This window comes from Emydura macquarii, unplaced genomic scaffold, assembly GCF_026122565.2.
Source record: "Emydura macquarii macquarii isolate MOO-44397 ecotype Brisbane River unplaced genomic scaffold, CSIRO-AGI_Emac_v2 contig_3122, whole genome shotgun sequence".
NCBI classification, from domain to species: domain Eukaryota; kingdom Metazoa; phylum Chordata; order Testudines; family Chelidae; genus Emydura; species Emydura macquarii.
In genome coordinates, this window is record NW_027133259.1 from 3479992 (window position 1) to 3505405 (window position 25414).

Sequence of the window (25414 nt, forward strand, 5' to 3'; positions counted from 1 at the left end):
TTGAACCAAATTCTACCCACTCCTCAAATGATGTGTTACAACTTTATTTTGCATATCACTTGCAGGAAGTGCTGGAAAAATGTTTGAATGAAGAACAGAATAGAAGTAAAGAGGCGTTGGTAGCTGCTGCTAAGGTAACTATAGTTAAACAGTAGATATACAATATAAGTATCACGTGTTTCATTCAGGAGTGCCTTGTTCAGGAATGGGGCTCTGATTCTAAAACTAGATCCATTAAAGTCCAGGTCCACTAAAAATGTAGGATTTTCAGCTATGTTTAAAAAGGGTCCTAATAATAATAATAATACAAATTATAAAGATGCCTCCAAGATCTAGGGGCTATCATGGAAATCTGCTAACTTCTGATCTAAAATGTAATTTCTTATATTGCACTAATTAAAATACACCAGTATTAATTTACCTTTTTCATTATATTGATTGCTTGGGATATTAGTGTGTAGTTATTTATGGTATCTAAACAAAATAATCTGTTTTCAGAGTCTCCAGCTAACAGCAGTGCTGGTGGTTTGTTTTTTTATTTCAGGAACAGATACCAGAGTCATCATTGCATTTGTCAAGACACTTAACAATGTGTTTATTTAATATTTTACAACAGAAAGATAATTTCTTGGGGATAAAATTAGTATGTGAGAGTTAATCTAATACCTATCATATATCCTTAGAAGAAAATTGTAAAAGTATTGACAATATTCAATTCAATTAATCAATTTAAACTGTCCTATGTGATTAATGTATATTGTTTTTAATAAAAAGTATACATTTCACCTTGTCCATCTCATTTGTTTAGTACATTTCATTCATGAATGCCTGGGACATAGTACAATTATTATTAGGTAAGGGAGCTAGGTGCTAATATCTAGGCTATATTTGCATATCAAATTTTGGTATGTAATCCAGCACAGATGTCAAGTGACAGTATAGACAAAATAATTGCCTATCATTTAAGACTCTGGGAAAATCTGTAACACGTTATGTCAAGAAACAAATGGCCACAACTGATTTGGCTCCACTCAGTTACAGGATCCAAAATATCTGGTTTTCTCCAATGAAAACTGATCCACCTAGATAATGATAATTTCCCTGCTGGTTGATAGTGGTATACCTCTGACTAATTGTCACCTCTCTTGAATCTCAAGGCTGTGGAACTTAATGTTTGGGTCTGGAATGTTATGAAGACTCTCTTGAGCACCTGTGCCTTTATCCCACTCTTAGGCCATTTCTTTTTCTTCATACATATAGGAAAAGATAACTTTATTTTACCTTTAAACTATTTTTTCAGTTAATACTTGGAAAAAACTCAAGTTCTATATTTAACCACTGAACAAACATGCACATGCAAGCTTCTTCCACATTGCCCTACTAATATGTCTCAACCCTGGCTTGGAGACACCACCTCTGGGGTTGAAAGGCTAGTTTAGTCCCTATTTTTATTCAGCCAATGCCTCCTCTGTAATCTAGTGTAAGAAGAGCCAGTTGTGATGGTATATTTTCTGATCTGGAGTGCTAGGAATTTAAAATCCTCCTGACTTCCAACTCATTTTTCATTAACTACCGAATAGCCATGGACATTACCACCCTAGGCCCAGATATGCACTAGGATCTGGAAGTGAAAATGTTTGTTTGTTGTTATACAATATCCCCTAAGCCTGCTAGTCCATGCTAAAAGAAGTGATTCTAACCATTCAGGCAGTCAACATATTTTGTTATTCACTTGTGCTTTATTTGTTTCAAAGACTGAAAAAGAAGTAATGCAAGAGGCCATTTTACAAGCAGTCAAAGAGGAAAGGAGAAACATGGAGAAAATTCATGCAGAAGAAAGAGAAATCTGGCAGGCAGAATGTGCCAAAGACAAAGAAAAGATTGCTGAGGTTGTTCAGGAGGCCATGCAAGAGCAAAGAAAAAACAGTCAAGTTAGTATATTTTATCTTCGTACATGCTGTTTGTGTTTTTTATTGTTTCAAAAGCCGTGTTTAAACTCCTCTGAATGACTACATAATGTTTAGTTAGAGCCTTTAAAAATGTAAACATTCAGTATTTCTCAAAACATGTAATAGGTTTCTAGGCCCTTAAACAGCATACAATTACCATAAATATGTCTGTCTTTTGTATTCTCAGGACATTAAATATCTTCTATTTATACTTACAATTCAACATCAAATTTGTCTTTCTTTTACAATTGGTTAGAATTCCAGTGTCTTGTTATTTATACACTTGTTATTCTCAGAGACCATATAGAAAAGGAGACAGAAAAAGCAATAGAGATTGGGTGCATGAAAAAAACAGTAAATAGTCAGACTTTCCTAGAGCAATTCTTAAGCGATATTAATGCTCCGATGAGGGTTGAGTGTGCATTGCTTATACAAGTTGAAACAGAGTCTTTCCCAACCATGCTTAAAAGTAGATAATAGCAACTACAAATTAAGTATGTTGCAATAATGGTTATACATTCTTCCAAAAACCATGTTGTCTTGTCCATTATAACAACCTCTTTTTTTTTTTTCGGGACGCAGCCAAGAAATGCACTGGGTTGTTGGTATCCTGTTTTGATATTGGTCCAAAATATCCAAAAAGAGCTTTGACCCAAAATGAATGTAATTCAGATGTTGAATTTCTAACTGTTTTTACCATGATTTTATAAACTCTAAGCAAAAAACAAAAACATTAGTATTTGAAGTGTAAGAGACATACTTAACAAGTCACAGCAAGTTTAGAGAACATCTGTTAAGAAACAGGCTGCAATTTCATACCTAAATTCTCCTTTTTCGGTTCAGCTAGATACTGTATTTTTCTTCATTTCCTTCCCTAAAATATTGTGCAAAATGATGGTCTATACTATTAAGCAGTTGCGGTGTTCCTGACCTGAATGTTTTACATTTCATTGATAAATAAAATTATTCCTGTACTATATGTACATAATTAGTATGTTTTTTGGTGAAAGACACTAATAAGTAAGATAACACCTTAATAAAAGTCTGGAAGTCCAAAAAAACATTTTTCCTGCTGAACTAATCTGGATGTGTCACATACCAATTGACAGCTTATAGTCAGTAAATGTTCGATGTGGCTTTGATTTACCATATCAGTCAACTGAAAGCCAAGTGGTACATCTGACACATCTTGCAGATTGCCTACTAGCACAGGCAATTTAGTCTGCTACCATAATGTGTCTGAGCACAAGTTTCCGAAGCAGAACCATATTTGGCATTCTAGGTATTCCATCATTAAGCTTTGTTCTTTTGGCAGATACAGACTAAATTTGATATTCTTATAAATGCTATTTACAAATGATACCCACACGCAAGTGATTTCTGAGATGGTGGAAAAGTAAAACATATAAACAATCTGTAAGCATCTGGACAACGAAATATAAAAATATGGTAACATACAAAATAATGACAACTGGCATATGAATTAATTGTTTAAACTCTTTTATAAAGTAAGGGTACCCTTAAATCTTTCCAATACAGAGAGAACATTCATGTTGAACATTTCTTCACACACTTCTGTCTTCACTTCACGCAGTTCAGTCCTTACTGATTCAGGGTCATCAGCTCCAGGCTTGATTTTATTATTATGCTTTGTATTATTGAAAGAAATTGCTGAGCTTAATAAAACAAACAAAAAACACTACCTCCATGTGGTTACAGGCTCCAAGCACTCTGACTCTTTGTATTCATAATGAATACTAAGTCAAATTCAATGTTTTAATCCTTTTCTTCAAACCCCTCATGGGATTAATCCAAGTTACTTTAGACACTACATTGCTCAATGTGATGTTGGCTTCCCTCCATAGCTACCTTCCTTTGGAACAATGGAACTGTCAGCCTCGAGTGAGACTTGTAAGAGCAGGAGACAGAACTTTCTCTGTGGCTGGCACATCTATCTAGAACTCAGTACTAGGGAAAGATCAGCATGAACATCATTGACAAAACCCTCTTCTTTGGCTTAGCGTTCTGAAATTAACAGCAAGAGAAAGAAATAACCTATCTGTTGAGAAATATAAATATATGTATGTACACTCTCATATATTTGGAAGGTGTTCAAATATGATGGTGATTGTGGTATGAAAATCCTAGATACATACAGCCATAGAGATTTTTATTGTGTTGTAATTTCATATGAAGAAATGTTGGTTAAAACTACAACAAGGAAGAGAAATTAAGCATCTTGGTTAAGGAGATACAGCATTTCTGCCCTTGCACTATAGTCTGCAAGAACAGAAGAAAAATCTGAGAAAGATCCACTGTAGACATCTCCTGCATTTAAGATGAGTAGCAATGAGACAAAATGGAATGTATCTGTGGCCTGTAGAAGCATGTCTCTAGCAGTGATAATTGAAAACAACACAAGAAGCTGAAGACATTTGTAAAACTCTCAAGCTTTCGATGGGATAAAAATTCACTTAGAATTCGAGGATGGCTGAAACAAATTTTGGTCTGTCACAAAGTTAACCCAGAGCAAGACAGAAGCAAAGACCCATAAAAATCCACAACTAACTATGAAGACCAAGGAGACTGTGCAGTTGGGAACAGACAAAGGATTAGGAGTGAGGAAGGTAGTTTTATATTAAACTGCCCAGGACCAAGAAAAAAAACTTTAGTCAATGCCATGGAAGTTAAAAGCTCAGAAGATATATACAAATGTGAAATGCTTAAAAGCAAAAGTAGATTAACTAGAATATCTGGCAAAGGAGAAGAACCTTGTCATGACAGACATTTCTGAAACATGTTTAAGTAGTCCAGAGATCAGTTGGATACTGTAATACCGGTGTAGAAAGTATACAGGGAAGTTGTATTGGATTGTATATGAGGGCGAGAAGCTCTGCACAGTACTTTTAAATTTCCAGAAAAGCTGATGAGGTAAAATTTGACTGGTGAGGATCATACAGTAGAATTTGTATGGGTATAAACCCCAAGTCTTAAGAGTACAATTATGTTATTAGGTTGTACTGCTGGCCTCAGGAAAAAATATACCAGGGGCCTAGATCCTTGTATCTGTCTGTCTTTGTTTTGAATGAGCAGCTGACGATTAAATAGTTTATTACATAGGAAATCAAAAAGTTGTTGTTTTGAAAGTATGTGAAGTATTGTAAATGGAAGAATTTGGAGGAAGGTGCAAAAGTTCAAGGAAGTCATAGAAAACCTAAAAGTAAAGTCACTCAGTTACTGAATTTATTAAAACTGTTAATTTTCACCTGAAGAAAAGCTCTGTGTAGCTCGAAAGCTTGTCCCTTCCACCAGTTTTCATATAGAAATAATAAAGCACTTAATGCAGCCCCATGCTCTGGGTAAACCTCTGATTTCCAGAAGATGAGACTGGACAGCAGGGGATGGATCATTCAATAATTGCCCTGTTCTGTTTGTGTTCTCCAAAGCATCTGACCACTGGCCACAGTTGGAAGACAGGATACTGGTCTAGATGGACCATTAGTATGGTCATTCTTATGTTCTTATGCTGAATCATCTAGTACGAATTCTCACTTTAGTTTCTAAGTAGAAAACAAAAGTGTATATGTATTGAATGGTAATGGCAGAAAGGGACATAAGAATGACAGGGACCTCATAAGTCATCAAGCCCAGTCCCCTGCTGTCACAGGCAACCCCATCAAATAATCCTGTTAATAAAGTAAGCTTTTTGTAGATTTATAAAATAAGTTGTGGGGATGGGGTTAAAATAACGTTATGCAAATTGAACACCCATTGAATAAAAGCAAATTTATTTGACACGACTTTATCATATTAAATTTTGTTCTCCATGTTTCAGACCTGGAGAGAGGTGTAGAGTCTGTAGTCGAAAACAGAGCCTGCTTCTCAGTTTGTATGGTTTCTTTTATTTATGTATTCTTGTCAGCTAGTAGCTCTGACAACAGTCTTGGAAGCTGGTTGGTGGTGACCAGCATCACTTAGCGTCCAAATAAAAAATAGTAAATTAACGTAAACATTAAATGAAATCAACTATTAGAATTTAACCCGTTTTCAACTTAATTAAAGGAACTTTCTTTTTTTTTCCCGGGCGGGGGCGGGGGAAGAGGGGGATAATTAAAGCATCATTAACACTCATGTCATTTTTGTGAACATGTTGACTGTTTCAGTGGCTTGAAATATCTGGTCTTCACTTGGGCAACTGAGATTTTTATATTAAACTGGCAGTATTGTTCCTTGAGGCCTCAGAATTCTGACAGGGATAAATGAGATCTATTACATCACCAAGGGAATGTGTCAGGCTTTTTCTAGTGCAGTATCTCAAGAGGATGTGAGCTATAGTAAGTCCAAGAGACAGTTTGTTTCTTTTTAGTAGAGTATCCTGAGATTTTCAGTTTTCACACATGCTATCCAGGTGGACAGTGAGATTTATAAAAGAGACCTGTTTTATTCAAGAGAGGGTCGCTCTGTATCTTTTTTATTTTTGGAATGTAAAATGCGGAGAAGATGCTCTACTTCCTAAAATAAGTAGAGTCTTGAGACATAATAAGTAGAGACATACTGCAGTGTTTGCACAGTAGCCTCATGGTCTTTTACCACACATTGAAAAGTAATTATGGGTGAGGAAGTCATATGCTCAGTAGGTTAAATGTATGTAACTCCATTATTTTTGTTCTATTTTTGGTACACTATATGCATTTTACAGCGTCAACTTCCACAGAAACAGGGTTTAATAAATCTCTAGTAGGTGTCAATGCAGAGAAGAATGCCTAATGGAACAGCAAGTTTTTCAAAATCATATTTTTTAATTCAAAAGCAATGGGGATGCTATGTTCTGCCTGGAGCCGGTGGTAGTTAAAATTGATTGAAACTGGAGGGGGAGCTCTCAGCACACAATTCAGTGGTGCAATGAAGATGTGGGGAGGGTGTTTTTCCCCCAAGCCAAGAAGATAATGGCGAGTGTCCCTCTGTGTCTATCAGAGGTCTACCTGCAACTTCTTTCTTGAACCTTTGGAAGGCCAGAAAAAACTATGGGGACATAGGATGAGGCTATCCAAAATATTTTGAATAAAGTAAGGAGGGCATGACAGTCTTTTAGCAGCATAGTTGGTAATATAAGCAGAGTAGTGCTATGCATTTACAAATTTGGATACCTAATTACATAAGCATGGTGGAAATGGAAACCTCAGATACTAAGACTTGAAAAACACAAGAGAAATTGATGAAACAATTGAACAAAGCTTCTAACACCAAAAAAAAGACAATGGTAGAGAAATTAATAGAAATAAAATTGCAGTTGAAGCCCTGGAAATTCAGGTCCTTGTCATAGCTTGAGTTTAGGATCCCTCCCACAGAGCTGAAGACAAAGAATCTCCTATCATTTTCTGAAATTTTAAGGTCAAATTTGAAATACTGGATTGTGGATAATTCACAGTAGTTTACTGTGAATATTAAGGGAAAGAACCTAAATCTGTTACAACTGTATTCCTCACAGCAGATAATTTAGGGACTAGAAGAGAGTTTAGGTGTCTGCAAATAACTAAAAAATCTCCCATTTATTAAAAGAACCAACATAATATCTGCTTCCTCTTGGACATGATCAAAAGGACCAAGATCATAGCACTGGGAAAGTATTTCAGGAAAATTGAGGCTGCAGTACTTCACTCAGCCAAGCCAAACGTGAGATATACTAACATATACAAAAAATATATTTTTGGAAGACAGGTTCAGCTAAAAAACGTATGGAAAAAATGTGAACTTCTCTGTAGTCTCTCCCCAATAAGTCTCTGAGCAATGAAGACAACTGAGTATGTTCAGATTCCGGAGGGTTCGTGTAGTATAGCTCCTTGCATAACGATGATTTATAATTTATTATTTTGGAAAGTCCCATATAATTTTATTGGCAAACCAGTAAATGTCTTAATGGTTGAAACAACTTGATTAATTAGAAATTCTTAAGATGGTACTCCCTGTTCTTAAAAGTATTTAATCAGTTTATGAATACTAGTGTGATATTGTTGCTCAGAAGGTAAAACTAAATGGCTAGGACATACAGTACTTAGTCTTGAAAAATGAGTAACTGCCTCCTGCTGCTAAATGTGTTTTTTTTTAATTGGTATTTATACTTGTGCTTGAGGGAGCGCTTCTTTCAGTGGACTTGGCAAGGCTGAATCGACTTTGGACTGAATCTCTGGAAGGAACTCCCTCCCCCCCATCGATATAAATGAATGAAGGCTAGTGAAATGCATAAGGAACTGAACATGGACTTAAGGAGCTGATTTATTTTTTCCCCCTTTTTGTTATTTAAATCTGCTGTAAATGTCTTGACTAAATGGTAATATTAGCTTTGTCATATTTTTTTCCTCATTGCCCTACATATGATAAGGTTGAAAACCCAATAAATTAAATATTTGTTTCAAAATTATGGATTTCCTAATCAAATTTCCCATTTTATGTATTACAAACATAATGGGCTTTTCTGATCCCTAGATTCTAAACAGCTCTATTTCACCCATCTCTTCCCATTTTCTCTGTTGCTCTGGACCAGTAGGTCCCTATAGGAGATTAAGAATAAAGGAGAGGATAATGTATAGGTGGTGTTCTTTTCTAGTTTATTGCCAAATATAACTACTGTAGCAGATGGTTCTCCATCAAGAATTGCTTCTGCAGGCCCCCCACTCTTGGGAGTTCATTCGTTGACAGCACAGTTCCCAAAATGATGGTCAGCTGAACATGAGCTCCCTATATGACTCTGTGGCCAAAAGGGCTAAGTGATCATTAGATTCAGAAACGGGACTCTCGAGTAGGATCCGAGAGGTCATTTTAGCATTGTATTTGGCACTGGTGCAACCCCTGCTGGAATACCGTGTCCAGTTCTGGTGCCACAGTTCAAAAAGGATGCTGATAAATTAGAGATGGATTAAAGAAGAGCTACAAGAATGATCAAAAGGTTAGGAAACCTGCCTTATAGGGTTATACTCAAGAAGCTCAATCTATTTAATTTAACAAAGAGAGGGATAAGGGGGTGACTTAATTACAGTCTATAAGTACCTAAATGTAAGTAAATAAATATTTGATAATGGGATTCTCAGTCTAGTAGAGAAAGGTATAACATGATTCAATAGCTGAAAATTGAACCTAGAGAAATTCAGACTGGAAATAAGGTGTAAATTTTGAAGTGATGGTAATTAATCATTGGAATAATTTATCAAGAATTGTGGTGGCGTCTCTTTTATTGGCAATTTTTTAATCAAGGTTTGATGGCTTTTTAAAAGTGATGCTGTAGGAATTATTTTGAAGAAATTCTATGGCCTGTATTATACAGAAGTCAGACTAGGTGATCACAATGGTCCTTTTTTAGTTTTGGAGTCTAGGAATTCAGCCCTAAATTATTCATTTATTTTAGGTGCTCAGATAAGATGATGATGAGCACCATAGAAATGCTGATAAATAATTAAAAATAAATATTGGTGGCATAATCATATTTCCAGACTTCATTGCCCAAAGTTAGACACCTAAATCTGTATTTGTATACCTAATAACCTGATGAATAGATACCAAAATACGTAACTATCCCTACTCAGGTACCTAAATACAGCTTTGGATGCCAAACTTGGGGCAACCAGGTTTAAAAATTTGACTTAAGTTGTCATATAAAATGTAGTAGTGGGTGAGTGATTCTTAGATTACTTTAAATGATCAATTTGACATTTAGTTATGTAGATAATAAATAAACTTGTAATGTTGGGTGTGTGTGGAAGGGTGTGGATGCGGGGTGGTGTTATAAAGTACTAGAAGTTTATGGCACAGAAAGCTTGGAATATCAGTAGGATAATACGAAGAAAAAGGTGGGAAAGAAATAGCACATATTTGAAAAATAATATTGTTTAACTTTCTTCCAGAAATCTAATATTGTATATGATTAATAATTGAGTCTTATGAGTTCATAAATACATTGATGGGCATATTGCATTAATCCAATGTTCTCTGAATGGTGTCTGTGTAAGAAAGAAAAGTGCTGATACTGAGTCAGAAGAGATGCCTATCATTAGAAAAGTTTATTTTTGCTATACTGGCAAAGTCCTGGAAAAGCAGTACTACACAGCATACAGGCTTTAACCATGTCTGACCTTAGAAGCACTTTGTAATAGTTTACAGCTACAGACATTCTAATATGGGGATTACTCTTTTTCTGAATAACCACAAACATTACAGTCAGTGGTTGCATTTTTTAGGTAAAATTTACTATTGCCACTTGATCCTTTCAGAGAAACAAAGAATTTTCCTGTAAAGTTACAAAGTATGGTATGGTTTATGGTTTGCATATTAGATTACTGACTGTCCTTCTCTTCCGAGAGAGAGTATTCATTTGTAATTTATTTATCCAGAATTCTCCTTATTTCTGTTTGAAAATGGCTTAATGGAATGAGGTTTGTCAGTCAGGGCTTAATGTACTATTTTTCTCTCTTAGTTTATCATCTTAGCCCTTTAAATGATGTCAGGGAGTGTTCTCTGAGATCAGAATGGTCAGAAGTTTTCAGTAGCATTTCCCTATAAATAGGGCTACTTTCTGTTCATGTCTGGAGTCTTTTCCCCTTCAGCTGATGCGCCTGATCATGATTATGAGAAGTTGCTCCTCTCAGATGCAGCCTGTGGTACATTCCTTCCTCAGCCTTTGTTTGCCTTGCCAATTTTCTAGAATTATATTTTTATTATTATTTGTATTACAGCAGCACCTAGGGGCCTTATTCAAGACCAGGTCCCTGTTTAACTAGACACAGAAGAGGCGACAGTTCTTATAGCAGTGATTTCACAATCTATTTAGTAGTCGTCTAATAGAGGGTATAACAAACATTAAGAATGGGTAAAGAGGGAGATGGGGGGAAGATAAGAGCGTGCTCTGACATGCAGCTAAAGCTTTATGTATTTATTTTTATATACTAGGATATAAATACCTTAATATCACAAGTCTTCATCCTAAGCATTATCAATTCTTAATTTATTGTAAGCATTGTGGCTGAAGTTGATCTTGAAAAGAGGGTAGTTTTTTATGAGTAGTCAAAGAACAGCGTTACGTGCAGAATGGGTGATATGGAAGAAAGCCTAAAGATGCTTGTGGGATTAAGAAGGAATAGAAGTTAGCATCATTGTAGGAATAAAAGGAGCAGGAATGGACCTATGATACAAGAGTAGATGAGTAGGGAGGGGGATGGATTGTATATTTGCTTAAATGTATGGCCTCCATATTATCTCACAGTAGTTCATATTTGCTCTGGGGTCCACCTTAGGCCACAATTTGGAGAACAGCTACAGTATATATACAGTGCTTCTGGCCGGGTAGCGATGGGAGATGCTGCTGCCTTTTTGGATGCATCCCACCACCTGCTGTCAGTTGAAGAGTGTGGTCAGAGGTAAACTCCAGAGAGAGGTAGGGTTACTTCATTAGTGTGGGCATCTCAGTGTGACGCTGCTTTTCAGGAAGCATTGTAATTTTCTGATATAAAGGCCTCAAATCCCAATGCCCATCCACTATTTGATTCTTTCTGTCCCTGTTAACTGGCATATCACTTCCACCAAGCAGGACCTCACTAGCAGTGCAGGCTGTCTCCCTGAAGCCTGTTACCCTGCAGCTTGCTGAGTAGATAGATAGATGAAACAGGCTACATCTCTCAAATCTATGACTAAGGCCCTATCAAATTCACGGGCCATTCTAGTCAATTTCACGGTAATAGGATTTGAAAATTGGTCAATTTTAGATGTTTTCATCTGAAATTTCATGGTGGTGTAACTGTGGAGCTCTTGACCCAAAATAGGGTTGGGGGAGAGTCGCAAACCTGTTGTAGGGGGGTGACAGGATTGCCACTTTCACCTCTGTGCTGCCTTCAGAGCTCAACTTTGAAGCCCAGCTGGGACTAGTAGTTAGGGGCCCCTAGCTGGAGTTCTTCCAGAAGCATGGGGGAGATTGGAAGCCGCCTCCTGCTTCAGGAACCTCAGGGACTGCTGCCTAGCCTGGAACTTCTTGCAGCAGAGGGAGGTACGGGAAGTGGGTCCGATCTCGCCGGTGCTGCTGGAAGCGCCTCAGCCCAGCCAGGACTAGCAACTAGGGCCTCTCGGCTGAGTACTTCCAGCAGCACGGGGGAGATCAAATTTCACAGGGAAGAGCCCATTTCATGGTCCATTTTTCACAGCAGTGCAATTGGTAGTGCCCTATCCATGACACAACAGTGAAGCTATTTGCTGACACCCTAGACTGGGCTAGATACGCCTACAAGGAGGCCCACCTTTTCCAGTGCAAATCATGAGTATCTGGACAGCACGGGTTAAATAAGTTATTTCTTTCTCCAAACCGCTTGTGACAGTCTTCCATAGCCTAGTACTGGGGAGAAAATGGAGTGTGTTTTAGTATCCCTTGTTTGCACTGTCTCAGAACACGACATTTAAAGGAGATATTATGTAAGTTTAATTGAAAACTATTAATTCAAAGGTTTGTGACGTTAGAGCCATGTGTTAAGATACAATGGGTCCTCTGATAAGAAAGAAAAACTGTCTAAAATAGAATGATAAATCTGGTAAATGGGACTCATAGAATGAAAGCCAGTTAAGAATCAAAGTGCTGTCTGTCAATAAGTGTGCCCGAGTATCACACTTGATGGCTAGATGACCACACTGACCCTTTATAATTCTGCAAAGGAGAAGTGAGTATATTATTACTTTCAGGGTACAAAAGTACTTTCACTGGATAACTGGAAGGCAATTGCCAAAACAAGTCTGTTATGGATGCTTACAAATTAAACTTTTAAAATTTGTACTCAGGATTCTCTATCTTAAAAAAAATTTGTAAACTTTTGTAGTGCTAAAATCCATTTAAAATCTATGGCAAAGGCTATTTAAAAAAGCTAAAAAATGCATGTACAAAACTTATCTTTAGTTATAATTTGGCATAGCATTTTGTGCTTTATTAAAGTTTGTGTGGTCCAATGTGTACCTGATTTGAAGTCTGTTTAGGGGCAAAGAGAAACATAGGATTAATAGGAATGAATGAAAGAGCTTCAGCTCTACAAAGTAGAAGTATCTTGGAGGAACCAGAACCCTTTGAGTGTTGCAGAGCATTATGAGCCAATGGGCTTCAGGGACTCTGTATGGTGAGGCAGAGGGCCCAGATATACTTCTGACTTCCTAAGACATGTTTCAGGAGTTGCTAGGAGAGCTGAGGGACCCTTTGGAGTGCAGAGCTTCACACACATGTGGAAATGTACAGAGAACTTTAGCTGGAAGGTCCAGTTGCTGCTATGTAAATGTACCAAACAGAGAGAGTTTCCTTATTTTTAATTTTAATTTTCCCTCTAACGCCTTTAAAAATATGGAAATGAACAGTGGACAATAATTTGTAATTTATACAAAGCTAGGAAATAATATTTGTTTTACCACTAGCCCTTTGGAAAAAATAATTGAGCAACGTTCAAAGACTTGACAAGGCAGAGTAAAACTTCAGCACATCTATGATATGTCATTAATTGGGTTTTCCACTTAACTCCACCCCATATAAGTGGGATATTATACTCTGAGCTTTGCCCATTTTTTAAAAATTGATTATACATGGTAAAGAAAATGAATGCAGTTCTTGATGATTTTTTCAGTACAAATGCAAAATGGTTCCTTGCACTATTATTTTTTCAGTTGTGATCATAATTTTACAAAAATAGTCTTTCATAAATACAGTACTCCGTTATATTTTTGACAGTGTGTGCGAACTCTGTAGAAACATGGCAGAATTTCATTAGTCTATTACTGGATCCTTTACTTGTGTAGCTTGCTTTTTAAGCTTTGCAATAACATGGCACCAAGATACTTAAGTTCACTCTTGAATGGAGTCTTCTATGCACCATTAGTGTTGGTAAACAGTTGATCCATGTAAACTTTTTGCATCTTCAAGATAATGCTACCTTGTCACATCTGTGTTCTGTTTTAAAGAGTTTATTATGGAGTTTGATCAGCTTTCTTTCCATTGTAATGCAAAACATGGTATTTTGGTCTTTTTCACGAATTAAATTGGCATGTGAATATAGTTATGTGAGCAGCATATTTCTATAATGTGTAACTTTCTGCTACATCTGTGGTTAGTCTTGCCAGGGCTCTCTAGTCAAAGAGACCTTTGTCTCAGGGTTTTCTCCCTGGTAAACTGAATTAAAATAGAATAAAATAGTAATCAGCTTTCACAACTAAGATGTTCATATTTGCTGTGCTCCATAACTAAGAAGAATGTGGAGGTAGGCATTGTGCATTTGTGATTATAGAGTTTTTTTTGTTATTTCTGATATGTGGTAATAAAAATGGCATCACTTTGCAGAGGCTCTATCACCCATACCATTTCAAAATAGATTTATTTTTCTGAGGGAACGGTCTAGTGTGTATTCATTCTATAATGAGGTAATGGCCATGTATCTCTTAAAAACCAGTAATAAAGGTACATTTATATCTCATATGCAATCAAGATATGTTGTGTCTTATAACGCACAGGCAAAGGGTGGGTTATTTCAGATTTTTGTTTCTTGGTAAACAGTTTAGCTGCAATAGCATATTTACTATATATTACAAAAAATAGGAGTGTAGAACAATAACTTAAGGCTCTTCAGTGATTTTCTCATCCTTTGATTAAAATACAATATGTTGTGAGTTTATAAAATTCACTGAAGAGTCCTAGCGTATCACTTTCAGAATTGGTGGCCTCCCATTTTTATTCCCATGGCACTGATTCACGGAATCCCTTAAACATGTGTTTTAAGCCCATTCAACCCATTCAAGTCAAAATGGGATTTAAACCCATGCCTCGGTTCTTTCCTGAGTAGGGATGAACTTAAGCATGTTGCTTAAAATGCTTTTCTGACTCAGGACTTATTTGCATGGCTTTCTGAATATATCACCCATGGGTATTTTTCTACCTTGAATGGTATCAGAGATCTTACAGTGAAGTGAAGATTCAGATGAGACATCTCTCTGATATTTAAAACTAATTACAATTCTTAATGAAAGAGAAGGAGAGAGATCTAAATATGCTTTGAGAATAAATTGGCCGATCTTCCCTTCCAGAGCAGGGTTGAGACACTGACAAGACTGTGTGGGGAGATTGTCTCTACTAGTGTGACAAGGCTTCAAAGTAAGGGGCCATATACTAGTTCTGTTTATCCTGGACCTCCCGTGTTCAGGATAAAATATCGCCAACTTCAAGGGTAGAGTATAGCCCTGAAGTAATGATTTTATGTTTTACTTAATAAGTTTAAACTGTTGCATTTATCATCACTCAGTGGAAAATATTGTGTGAATCACCATCATACTGCCACTGTTTCTGCCCCCATGTTTCTTCTCCCTCATTCTTTTTCGGTTTGTGCCTCTCAGATTCTCTGCTGCTTGGATGTATTAATGCAGTTCTCACAGTATTTTAAGATTACACTTATATTTGGTCCTGCCAGCAACAGTAACTGAAACAGTGCTCCAGTGAGTGGGTTGCAAAGGGAAAATGACTAGAATGGTGTGATTCTAGTCAGTTCCCTTTCAGCCAATTCTGTGTGTAAAGAACTCCTGCACTTGCTGAAACTATAAACACAGAATATAGTTAGTTTGCCTTTGAATCTAGCTCTTTGTACCTAAAGCCAGTCAAAAAGGGAAACTGTCAGTGATCTTAGGATCCTCCAAGTCAGTTTTCCTTAGTAGCTGGCATGCTGAAGTGTTGGGTCTGCAGCTACAGAAGAAACCTAATTGCAAGGCAATCTTAAATTGATTTGCGAGCCAGGTAAAAACATGCATTGCAGCATGGGTCCAAAAACCCTGGATAACTTGATCTGCAAAATCGTTACCTGTTAGTGATTCTTTTCTGGTAGAGGTGATAAATGTGTTCTTTGCGTCTAGAGTATTTTTGTTTGTGCATGAAAATTGCACAGTGCCCATCGAATCTGTGTTGAATGAATGCCCTGGATCTTATCACTCACGATCCGAGTAGGAATGGCAAGAGGAGTAACAGAAAAGAATCCATCACTTTTCAGTCTGAAAAACTAACTGGTTTGCTCCTCAGGTTTATATTTTAAAATAACAAATTTCTCAGATTAAAAGTAATGTAGATGTTACTTTAAAATACAATGGTTATATTTAAAGCATTACTGTACCTGCTTCAATAGCCTTGGGAAGCCCCCCACAAAACTAAATATTATCCTAACTTTTTTACATCCATGCCCTCAGCAACACGAAGTGGTTATGAATCTTTGTCAAAATCAAACACTGTCCCTTGCTATGCATTACCCAGTCACCAGTAAAATAGGCTGGCACTGTGAAGCCACAGTCAGGAGACATTTTTGTCATATTTTTCCTCGGTCATAAGATTCTTTTCAGTAATTCACTGTTTTACTTGCCAGAAGAATTTCAAGGCAAATAGATTTCAACAGAGCTGCTAGAGGGACAATGTCCATATGGCAGCTAGTCTGAAATGGAGTTCACAGGGTGAGGTAGTTTCAAGGTCTCAAAATAGCTTTAATAGGTAGGTATAGAAATGACTTTTCAGCTTCTGCTAAGAACTTCTGCATGTGTACTGCACTTTTACATTTGTCTTTGAATGCACTGCATGGATTATAATGCCACTAGAAAAAAAGCAGGGGAAATTTTCAAAGGAAGCCTCGCTTTCATTGACGTTCAATGGGAGTTAAGCTCCTACCTGCTGTTTGTGCCTTTGGAAATCTCTCATGGTACACCCTGTTATGCCCATGTCCTTGTGTGTAGAAAGAGAGAGACACCAGCCAAGATTTTCAAAAATACATGCATAAAGCAAGGCTCCAAAATTCATATTTAGGCACCTAATAAAATAGTCTGTTTTTCAAAAGTGCAGGCGCTTACAATTCCCTTTTTCTTTATTGGGGGTTTGTGGGTGCTTAGCAGTTCTGAAAATCAGGCCTGTTATTTAAGTGCCTCATTGGAGATTTAAGCTGGTGAGGAAGGCTGGCCCCTAGAAGAGAATAAGGCACCCAAACTACAGCTCCCAGGAGATACTGCAATGTCATTTCTGAATCAAAAGTTTTGGTTTTCAACCCAAAGATTTTGGTGCAAGGAGGTTTTGTGTGTTCCTTCAAAAAAAACCAAAATTTTCCCCAGGAAATACTATATTTTCAACCAGCTCTGCTGTTAGTTCACTTCATTTTTATACTCTTTTTGTAAGGGATGTCCTATAACAAATTTGTGTTTGTTTGCTACTTACATTGCTGGGTTCTCTTTAGATTATAATATAAGATGGAGAGTCAGGTTCACCAAGTTGGTTCTTGGAGAACAAGTTGCACCTTCCTGCTCCACCTGCTCCCTTGCGCCTAAGCAGAAATTCACCCTGAAGGAGCACAGGTGGTATTTCTGCTGCCCTTTTCCTTTGGGTTGTGCGAGGAAGGGCATAGGAGAGGGTATCTTTAGTTCATGGCGAGAACACCATGTTTCTCTTCCGAGACCTCCCTTTCCCAGTGTGCACTACCCAATTTTTGAGCTGTGATGGCATGTAAAGCTGCTTCTGATCAGTGCACACACCTCGTGATGGACTTTCATCTGACAGGGCCAATACCAGTCTTTAGACTGCCTGAAACTGGCTTAAAATCTGGCTGAATTTAGTCCATAACTTTTTATAACATACTTGTGTTCAGTGGATAATAGTTTATCTGTAGCTTTGTCTGGCCAGCTGCTTAACAAATGCACAGTACTATATATTTAGTATGTTCCAAATGCAAAACCACAGTTCAGCATTATATCCAGTGAGCATTATTGTGTAATATTGTAATAAGGTTGAAAAGTGCAAATCCAAAATTACTCTTTTGGTAGCACTTCTTTCTTCTCCATATACAAGGTACAGTACAGTATATCCTTGTGCTCCTGAACTGCTGTTAACCAGAACTCCTGTCTAACTGAATTTCACTATTAGAAATTTTATGATTGGCTCGGTGGGATTGGGCTATGGTCTGTGTGTTTTGAGTGAAGAGAGAGAAAGCTTGAGCTAATGTGCTGCTGCCTAAACCTGTGACCTGTACACAAGAGATGTATTAGAAAGGAAAGATTTGTTTGAAGAGGTTGCCCATGGCTTTATCCACAGCAGTACATTTGCAGTGGTGAATCACAGTTGATCCGGGGTCATACAGTTTTGCCCCAAACCCAACTTCTATTCTACTTCTTCTTCCTCTGCAATCTCCTGGAATACTATAGCACATCACAGGGCTTGGAAACTAGTTCCTGGTTTTTGGGCTTGTACACATGATGGTGTCAGAACATCCCTAATTCTAAATTCTGGGTCCCAGAGCGCCTGAGTCAGCTGACATGGGCCAGCCAAAAGTGAGACATACCCTAATTGACCTTAGTAGCAAGAAATGTACCTACATTTCTACCTACTGTTGACATTTAGTGCCTGGAAAATGCTTTATTATACTTTTCTTTTGCTGACAAGTGAGAAACTTACTTCTGCCAATGAAGCTTTGGATTAGTTCTAGTTCTTTCCTTTACATAATGTAGGAATAAGAATATTGAAGGTATTGTTAGATATATGTATATTGAAGATAAAGGTGATTGTAGGAAAAGTGTGCTTATGCTAACAAACTCTTTGGGAGAAAAAATGCGATGATTTCTGAGAGACTTTTTCCTATGCCCCTCAAATACTTGAAATATAAATATGAACCTGTATACAATTTACAGTTATTAGATTTACTTCTCTGTTACAGGAAGTTGTTAAGGCAGCAATAATGGAAGAACAAAAACGAAGTGAAAAAGCTGTGGAAGAAGCTGTGAAAAGAACAAGAGAGGAACTGATGGAATATATCAAAGAGCAGAAGAGGGTAAGTGTCACTCTTGCATAATAGTGGCTGTAGGTTTAAATTCAGGTGGCTAGAAATAGATTAAGTTTATTGAGCGTGAAAATCAGTTTTAAATTGAAATATACATTCTCAATTCAACTTATATACCTTTGACTTTGCACATCTACTTTTGGATAATTTGTTTGGTATAATATATCCCATTATGAACATTTGCAAAATTTTAATGTTATCAAAGCAGAAGTACAGATATTAATAACTTGGTTAAAATATACAGTATTTCTTATTACAAAAATTATAAAGTTTGGACAAACATATACTGCTGTTGGCAGCTGAATTCAGTTTATTAATAAATTTAATAGGTGTAGCGTATTCCATTTTATCACTATACATAAAATCATTGTTCTATAGACTGTGTTCGCAACAAACTCCCTAACTGTTCAGTTACTTAATCTCCTGTGGACATATTAATAAAGGTAAGTTGTTATGGTCCACATTGTCAGACACCATTCTGAAAAGGTATTATCATCTTGTTCAGAAAGATGATGTACCAAGACTGTAAACATTTAAAGGCCCACTTCTGCTTTTTGTTGAAATCAGTGGGAGTTTTGCCATTGATTTCAATAGGAGCAAGATTAGGACTCATCCGGACAGACGTCCATTCTAGAATGGTATATATTCACTTGATTCATGTCTGGGGGAGGCAAATATTTGTCCCACCCTCCCTGAGGGGTACCAGTTAGGAATGATAGTTTTGAGTTGCAGTGAAGCCATGCCAGCAGAAGCTAATTGTTGGATGTCCAGAGACAGTATGTCCTCTGGCTACACCCTTCCCCACTCAGCACAGTCCAGTCTTAGGGTTTTGCTTGATATCTGAAAATCATTTGGGGACCTAGCATAACCTGAGGTTCATCCTGAATCAAACCCAGTAATTTTTTAGCTCTGAAAACATCATGCTTGAACCTAACTGATGATAAAGTCAGATTGTCCTGTGAAAGAAAGCCTGTGTTTGTTCTCTTACTTCCCTGGCCGGCAGAGTTTGGGAGTAGTGTGGGAATTCAGAGGGATTCATTTAACTTCAAGAATATTACCTGCTGATCAGTCCGAGAGCAGTATTACGTGAGTTCTCTGTCATTATTTTATGGCTGGAGGTTAGTTTTAGCAATATTGGGCTTCTTGACAGGAAGGTGAAAAGGGTGTCCAGGGAAAACATGTTTGAGCTCATCTGTATCTTGACTAAGTTGGTCAATCACAAAGGACCAGTTATGGGATTGGTAGCATGTAAAATATCAGTCTCTGTTAAAATAATTCACATCTCAAATAAACAAACTGCCTGAACCACCAACTAAGCTTTCTAGTACAAAATCCTCACTGTCAGCACAAATTGTTGGTTGTTTACAAAATATGCCTTCCCAAAACAAATCTAGTCAAAGCTGCAGCCAGCAGAAAAATTGAGAAATTTGCCTAAAATAGTCAAATGTCTGGATCAAAAGTGAAAGTCTACTAAAGATCTTACGTATGTCTTCTATTGAGTTCTCATGATATTTCCCTGTTATTCATGAATAGACTCAAGGGCTCAATTTCCATCTCATTTGCAGTTGCATGTACCCCCATCTCTTTCAAAAATAATTATTTTATCACAGCCACATTACTTAATTTTAATAGTAATAGTACATTGATCAGAATCTGGCCAAAAATTTGGCGAGCAAAATAATCCTAATAATTCCCTAGTCACCCAGAATACCATGGCTTTTATTGTTCATTCACAGATCTTTACTTTCATCTGGAAATACAAAAAGCAAGACAAAAATCAGATGGTTCTCCATCCAATCAAACCTTCAGGATTATGACCTGGTTGCTGAGAAAAGATATTTAAAATAATAAATTTCCTCAGTAGTCATAAGCATCATCTCAGCTACCAGAATATATTCCACACATTTTGTTCACTACATCTGTTTAAAAGATTTGCTACAGCATTTTTGCCAGAAGTAAATATTATGTAATTCTCATCAGCCATCAGTGTTACACTCATTCAATACTTCAAAATCTTTTTTTACACTGAGGTTTACAAGCAAGTATTGTAATAATTCATGTAGCATCAGCAATTCTCCCATTTTTCAAAAAACAAAAAATTAATCACTAACAACATCGTTTATTAAAGGTTCAAAAGATGTTGATCCACCAGTAAACTGTTGGTTAAGTTTAGTATTTATTGCTTGGTAACATTTACTGTGCACTCACTATGATCAGTGAAGACATCAAACTTGAAAACCTGCCCTAAAAAAGCCTATTATCCATAACATCTGCAAAAGTCTATGTACTCCAAACATCATTTATTAGTCTTCCTTTTGCACATTTTTAAGATCTAAACTTCCTTCTGAACTTTGTTTTCCATAAGTCATTTAAAAGTTTCATGTGAAAATTATTATTACACTTTTATTTGGAAGTTGGTCACCATAAAATGGACACCATAGAAGGATATTTAGAATAAAGAAAAAGTTTTGACAAATTTAACCCATCCTTTGAATTTTTTCATCTGGCAAATCGAGGGCAGCTCATCTCCACTTAATGTCTTGGTAGGTGGATTTCTATTTGTAGTAGAAAGTTTTTTGGCCGGGGGCCTTTTCCCCAAAAAATGTGTTTTATAGACATAGGGCATGTCTTCACTGCAGACGTAAAACGATCTGTGTTAGGTCGACTTATGTCCATTGCAGTAATTACTGCTGTGTTTCAAATCCACACTACCCTCCTTCTGTCGGTGGCGCACGTCCTCACCAGGAGCGCTTCCACTGACTCGAGTGGCAGGGTGTGGGGCTGAGAACCAGGGCTGTCAGCTCTGCACACAGTTCCCCCCTGGGAGCCTATCTGCACCGAGGCTCCCAGCTCCTCACATGAGAGCTGGAAGTCTGGGGAACAGTCGGGCTCTAGCTGAATCCCCCCACCTGCCCAGGCTTCCTTAGTCAATTTCACAGCTCCAGCAGGGGAAGTGCATTTTAGGAATAATTTGCCCGATACATTTTTCAGTTCACATTAGTTACGTGATGCAACTGTAGCTGATAATGCGGATCAGTTTTGAAAGATGATGCATTAGTAATAGTATTCCCATGTATATATGATGTACCATAGAGAATGCAGTCACTCTTAAGTGCAAAAAAGACACACATGTATAGTTAATAGATGGTAATGCACATTTTATATATAATTTCACATCATATTACATCAAGATGCAGAGAGAGAAAATCATAGCTAAGATGCTCTTTATTATATAAACTAAAAATAGCTGGACAATAGTGTGTCTGAATCAAAGCAGAGTTTTTCAATTTAAGACAAGAAAATTCAAATGCACCTAATACTTGAAATACTTACCAAGGAGACAACAAAAAGTATATCCTTGACAGAGTCAATGGTTCCTTCAATTTATCTTGTAAGAGTGGAGTTTCCATAAATTCCATAATGAATTCCATTCTTGAATGTTAAAATACCTCATAAAAATGGGGTTTTTTTTGTTTTGTTTTCTATTTTACTGATTGATCAGATGCCTCACATGCCTGTACAGAAAGGATACAGCTAAGGAGGGCTAACTATTCCTGGCATAAGATTTGTGAAGTCTGTCTACATTGCCATTCAAATTGGAGAAAGTGTATAACCCCAAATCCTTTGGCAAAAGTAGCTTTTCAGATGGTTACATCAGAGGACGCATGAACGGATCTCTGGTCAAAGCTTGAGTACTTGTCAGAGTGATAAATATACCTTATGAATTGCAATAACTTTGGGAGAGATTCCTAGAAGGACCCTCAGAGAAAGCACAGGTTTTACCTTCATTTACTGGCTGAGGTTCAGTGAGATAATGTTCCCAGGGGTTTTTTTAATATCAGAGGAAGATCCGGTTCCACCCACTAATGGGTAGAAGAGTACTGTGTGTAAGAGTACACTTCTTTGCTGTCTTAAAAAATGTTTAGAATCCTTCGAAGCAGAGGACGTGGGCAGAGGAGTATTTCCACTTGGTTAGTAATGATTAAGTGCTTCAGGAAAAGATCCATAAACTGAATCTTTTTCAGAACTGTCAGTTTATTTTGTAATTGTATAAAATACATTTCTTTCCTTACAATAAATGTTCTGTGTAAACAATGTTCAAAGTAGCTTATAACTCACTGCTGGACATAAATGATAAATAAATTAAATTATTTTTTTCTTTTAATTTCAATCTAATATCTGTGATCTCAACTTGTGCAGTTTGTGATAAACAGTTAAAGAAATCTAACATTTACAGATATCCTCATGTATGGATTCTTGGAAAAATTTCTATATTGTTTCACAAAGTGGTAGTAAATAGCAGCCCAGAATCATAAGTCCATTTGAACTTTTAATGTTCCAAAATAATTTTTGCTAATAAGTAAAACTGAGGAAAGCGTATTTTACTCTGTATTTAATTCTCAGTGAGAAGTTGTCTAGAGATCTTAAAAATCTCAGTGTAATATTCATTACCCCAAAAAAGGAGAAGAAAGTAAGCATGACAGAAAAATCTGAAAGAAAATAGTCTTTTGTTATGATTATCAAAATGATCTGACTTATTTAAGAGTACTATTCAGGAATCTGGTTATAATTTAGAATAATATTAAGAATCTTTTGTTAAATTTGCATCGTAATATATAATATTAAGAAACGTTATATTTATCCTTACTCACCTACAGTTTTCTCTATATAATAACCCTTTTACAAAGAGACTTTTCTCTTTTTTGAAATTGTATCGGCTAGAATCTTTCCAAATGTCTTTGGAATCTATATAAGACAATTTTAACTGCTTTAAAAATGGGGGCGGGGGGGAAAAACCCTGAAAATAACTTCCTTTTCATATGGATAGCCAGTGTAATATCACATATAACGTGCTGAAATTCATAAAAGATACCACAAACTTTGAGACTTTTGGAAAGAGGAGACAGGAAAGACCACATCCCCTGACATAACCCCAAGGGAGGAAGAGTTTTTGGTTTATAAATACCTATGGCCTTGGATTAGAATAAAGTGTTCCAACCCATCCCACAAATGAAACCGTTACACATGAGCTTGCTATGAAAAAGGAAGGAAGCATCCAAGAAGCAACAACTACTCACATCCAAAAAGGCATTTTTAAAAATCAAGTGTGTGGTTTTTTTTCCCCTTAAATCTCAAGAATTAATCTTCTGCATTGGGACCCAGATTCTAAAGGACCCTAATTTTTGTTCATTAAAAGGGAATGGGCTAGTGTATTGGACAGTTGTCTTCAAAATTAAGTTTTATGGAAACAATCTGAATTAAAAACAAAGCCACTAGGGGTTCTCCTTCCTTGTGTTCGAATGATCAATTCTACAGGTTTTTTTATACTGCCATTATGTAGATAGCCATATGTGCTTATTTTAATCTAAGTAGTAACTTAAATTTTAACAATAATTATAATTTTTAAACATTTCTTGTTTGGCTATAAATTAGAATATCGTGATTACGAATGGGCCCATTTCTTTAAAAAGTAGATTAGCCTAGTAATAATTCATATAGTACTAATCACATATGTCAGTATAACAAGTAAATAATAAGCACAAATAATACACAATAAATGCAAGCCTAAAGTTAAGTATTAAAAAAGAACTCTTAGATACAGCAAGCAGAGAGATGTTCTTTATACCCTTCAGATAAACCCTTTTTACCCATTGGACACAGGTGTGGCATTCTTGGGCAAGTATATGCTAACCAGAGCCACATCCTGCAATTCCTCACAAGAAACAACACAGGAAATCTTGTCACTCACAGAGCGTGGTCATGTATAGATCAAGATAGTCATGGTTGTCTTCTTAACTGCAGTCAGTAGCTAGTCTTCCATTTGGAAGAAAACATCATCAAGTTTCAAACCCTATTTTCTAAAATAGCTCAGAACCAGTTGTCATCCATTCATTGTTGCTTGTAACTACCAGAAAATTTAGACTCCTGCACAGAAATAATCCCTGAAGAACATCAGAGATTCCTGCTACATTCATGGAACCATTGTCAGAGGTAATTCAGAGGGAAAAAGTGCAAATATTAACCCAAATGATTAACTTGCTTCAATGACAAAAGAACCCTATGGATTCCCTGGACAGCTCAAATCTTAATGTTCTTCCTCAAGTGTTTGTTCACACAGATCTCATTGTAAGTGTGCATGTGTCCGATGCATGCAAGTTAGGATTGATTCTTGGCCAACAGTGTCCATTGGCCCTGCATGACCTTGTGTGCCTGCTCCATACCCCCACAGGTCATAAAGGGTGGTCCAGCACTAATCAACATTCAGTTCCTTCTTACCACCAATGGCAGTCAGGATGTCCAGGCAATGACAGTGTCCAGTTGCTTCCCAGAAGCTTTGCTTAGAATAGGTTTAGGGTTTTAATGGTTACTTGTCTCAGGTTCTTATTTTAAAACCTGCCCTGCCTGTCAGGCAGCTATGCCTTTAAATGATGAGTATGTAAGTGCCTCTTTTGTCTAGGGGAAAGTCATATCCCAGACAAATAGTCAGTTTGCAAATATTTTTCCAAATGCCTGCAAAACGCTTATGATGCCCCTTTCAAGTTGTTTTAATTGAGAAATCCATGAGGAGTGCTTCTGACCCTGCATCCTGCCTTGAAAGCTGCCTGTCACAGCTCCAACTCAACC

General features: G+C 36.9%; 1 protein-coding gene across 7 annotated transcripts in view; it reads left to right on the forward strand.

The window, feature by feature from the left end:
* CCDC91 (coiled-coil domain containing 91) overlaps nucleotides 1-25414 on the forward strand; it is a 221069-nt gene that overhangs the window by 146939 nt on the left and 48716 nt on the right. For all 7 annotated transcript variants that reach the window (XM_067530986.1, XM_067530987.1, XM_067530988.1 and 4 more), the window contains 3 exons: nucleotides 66-134; nucleotides 1755-1931; nucleotides 18668-18781. In XM_067530986.1, coding sequence (XP_067387087.1) covers nucleotides 66-134; nucleotides 1755-1931; nucleotides 18668-18781 — 360 coding nt within the window. The remainder of the gene's footprint in view (nucleotides 1-65; nucleotides 135-1754; nucleotides 1932-18667; nucleotides 18782-25414) is intronic.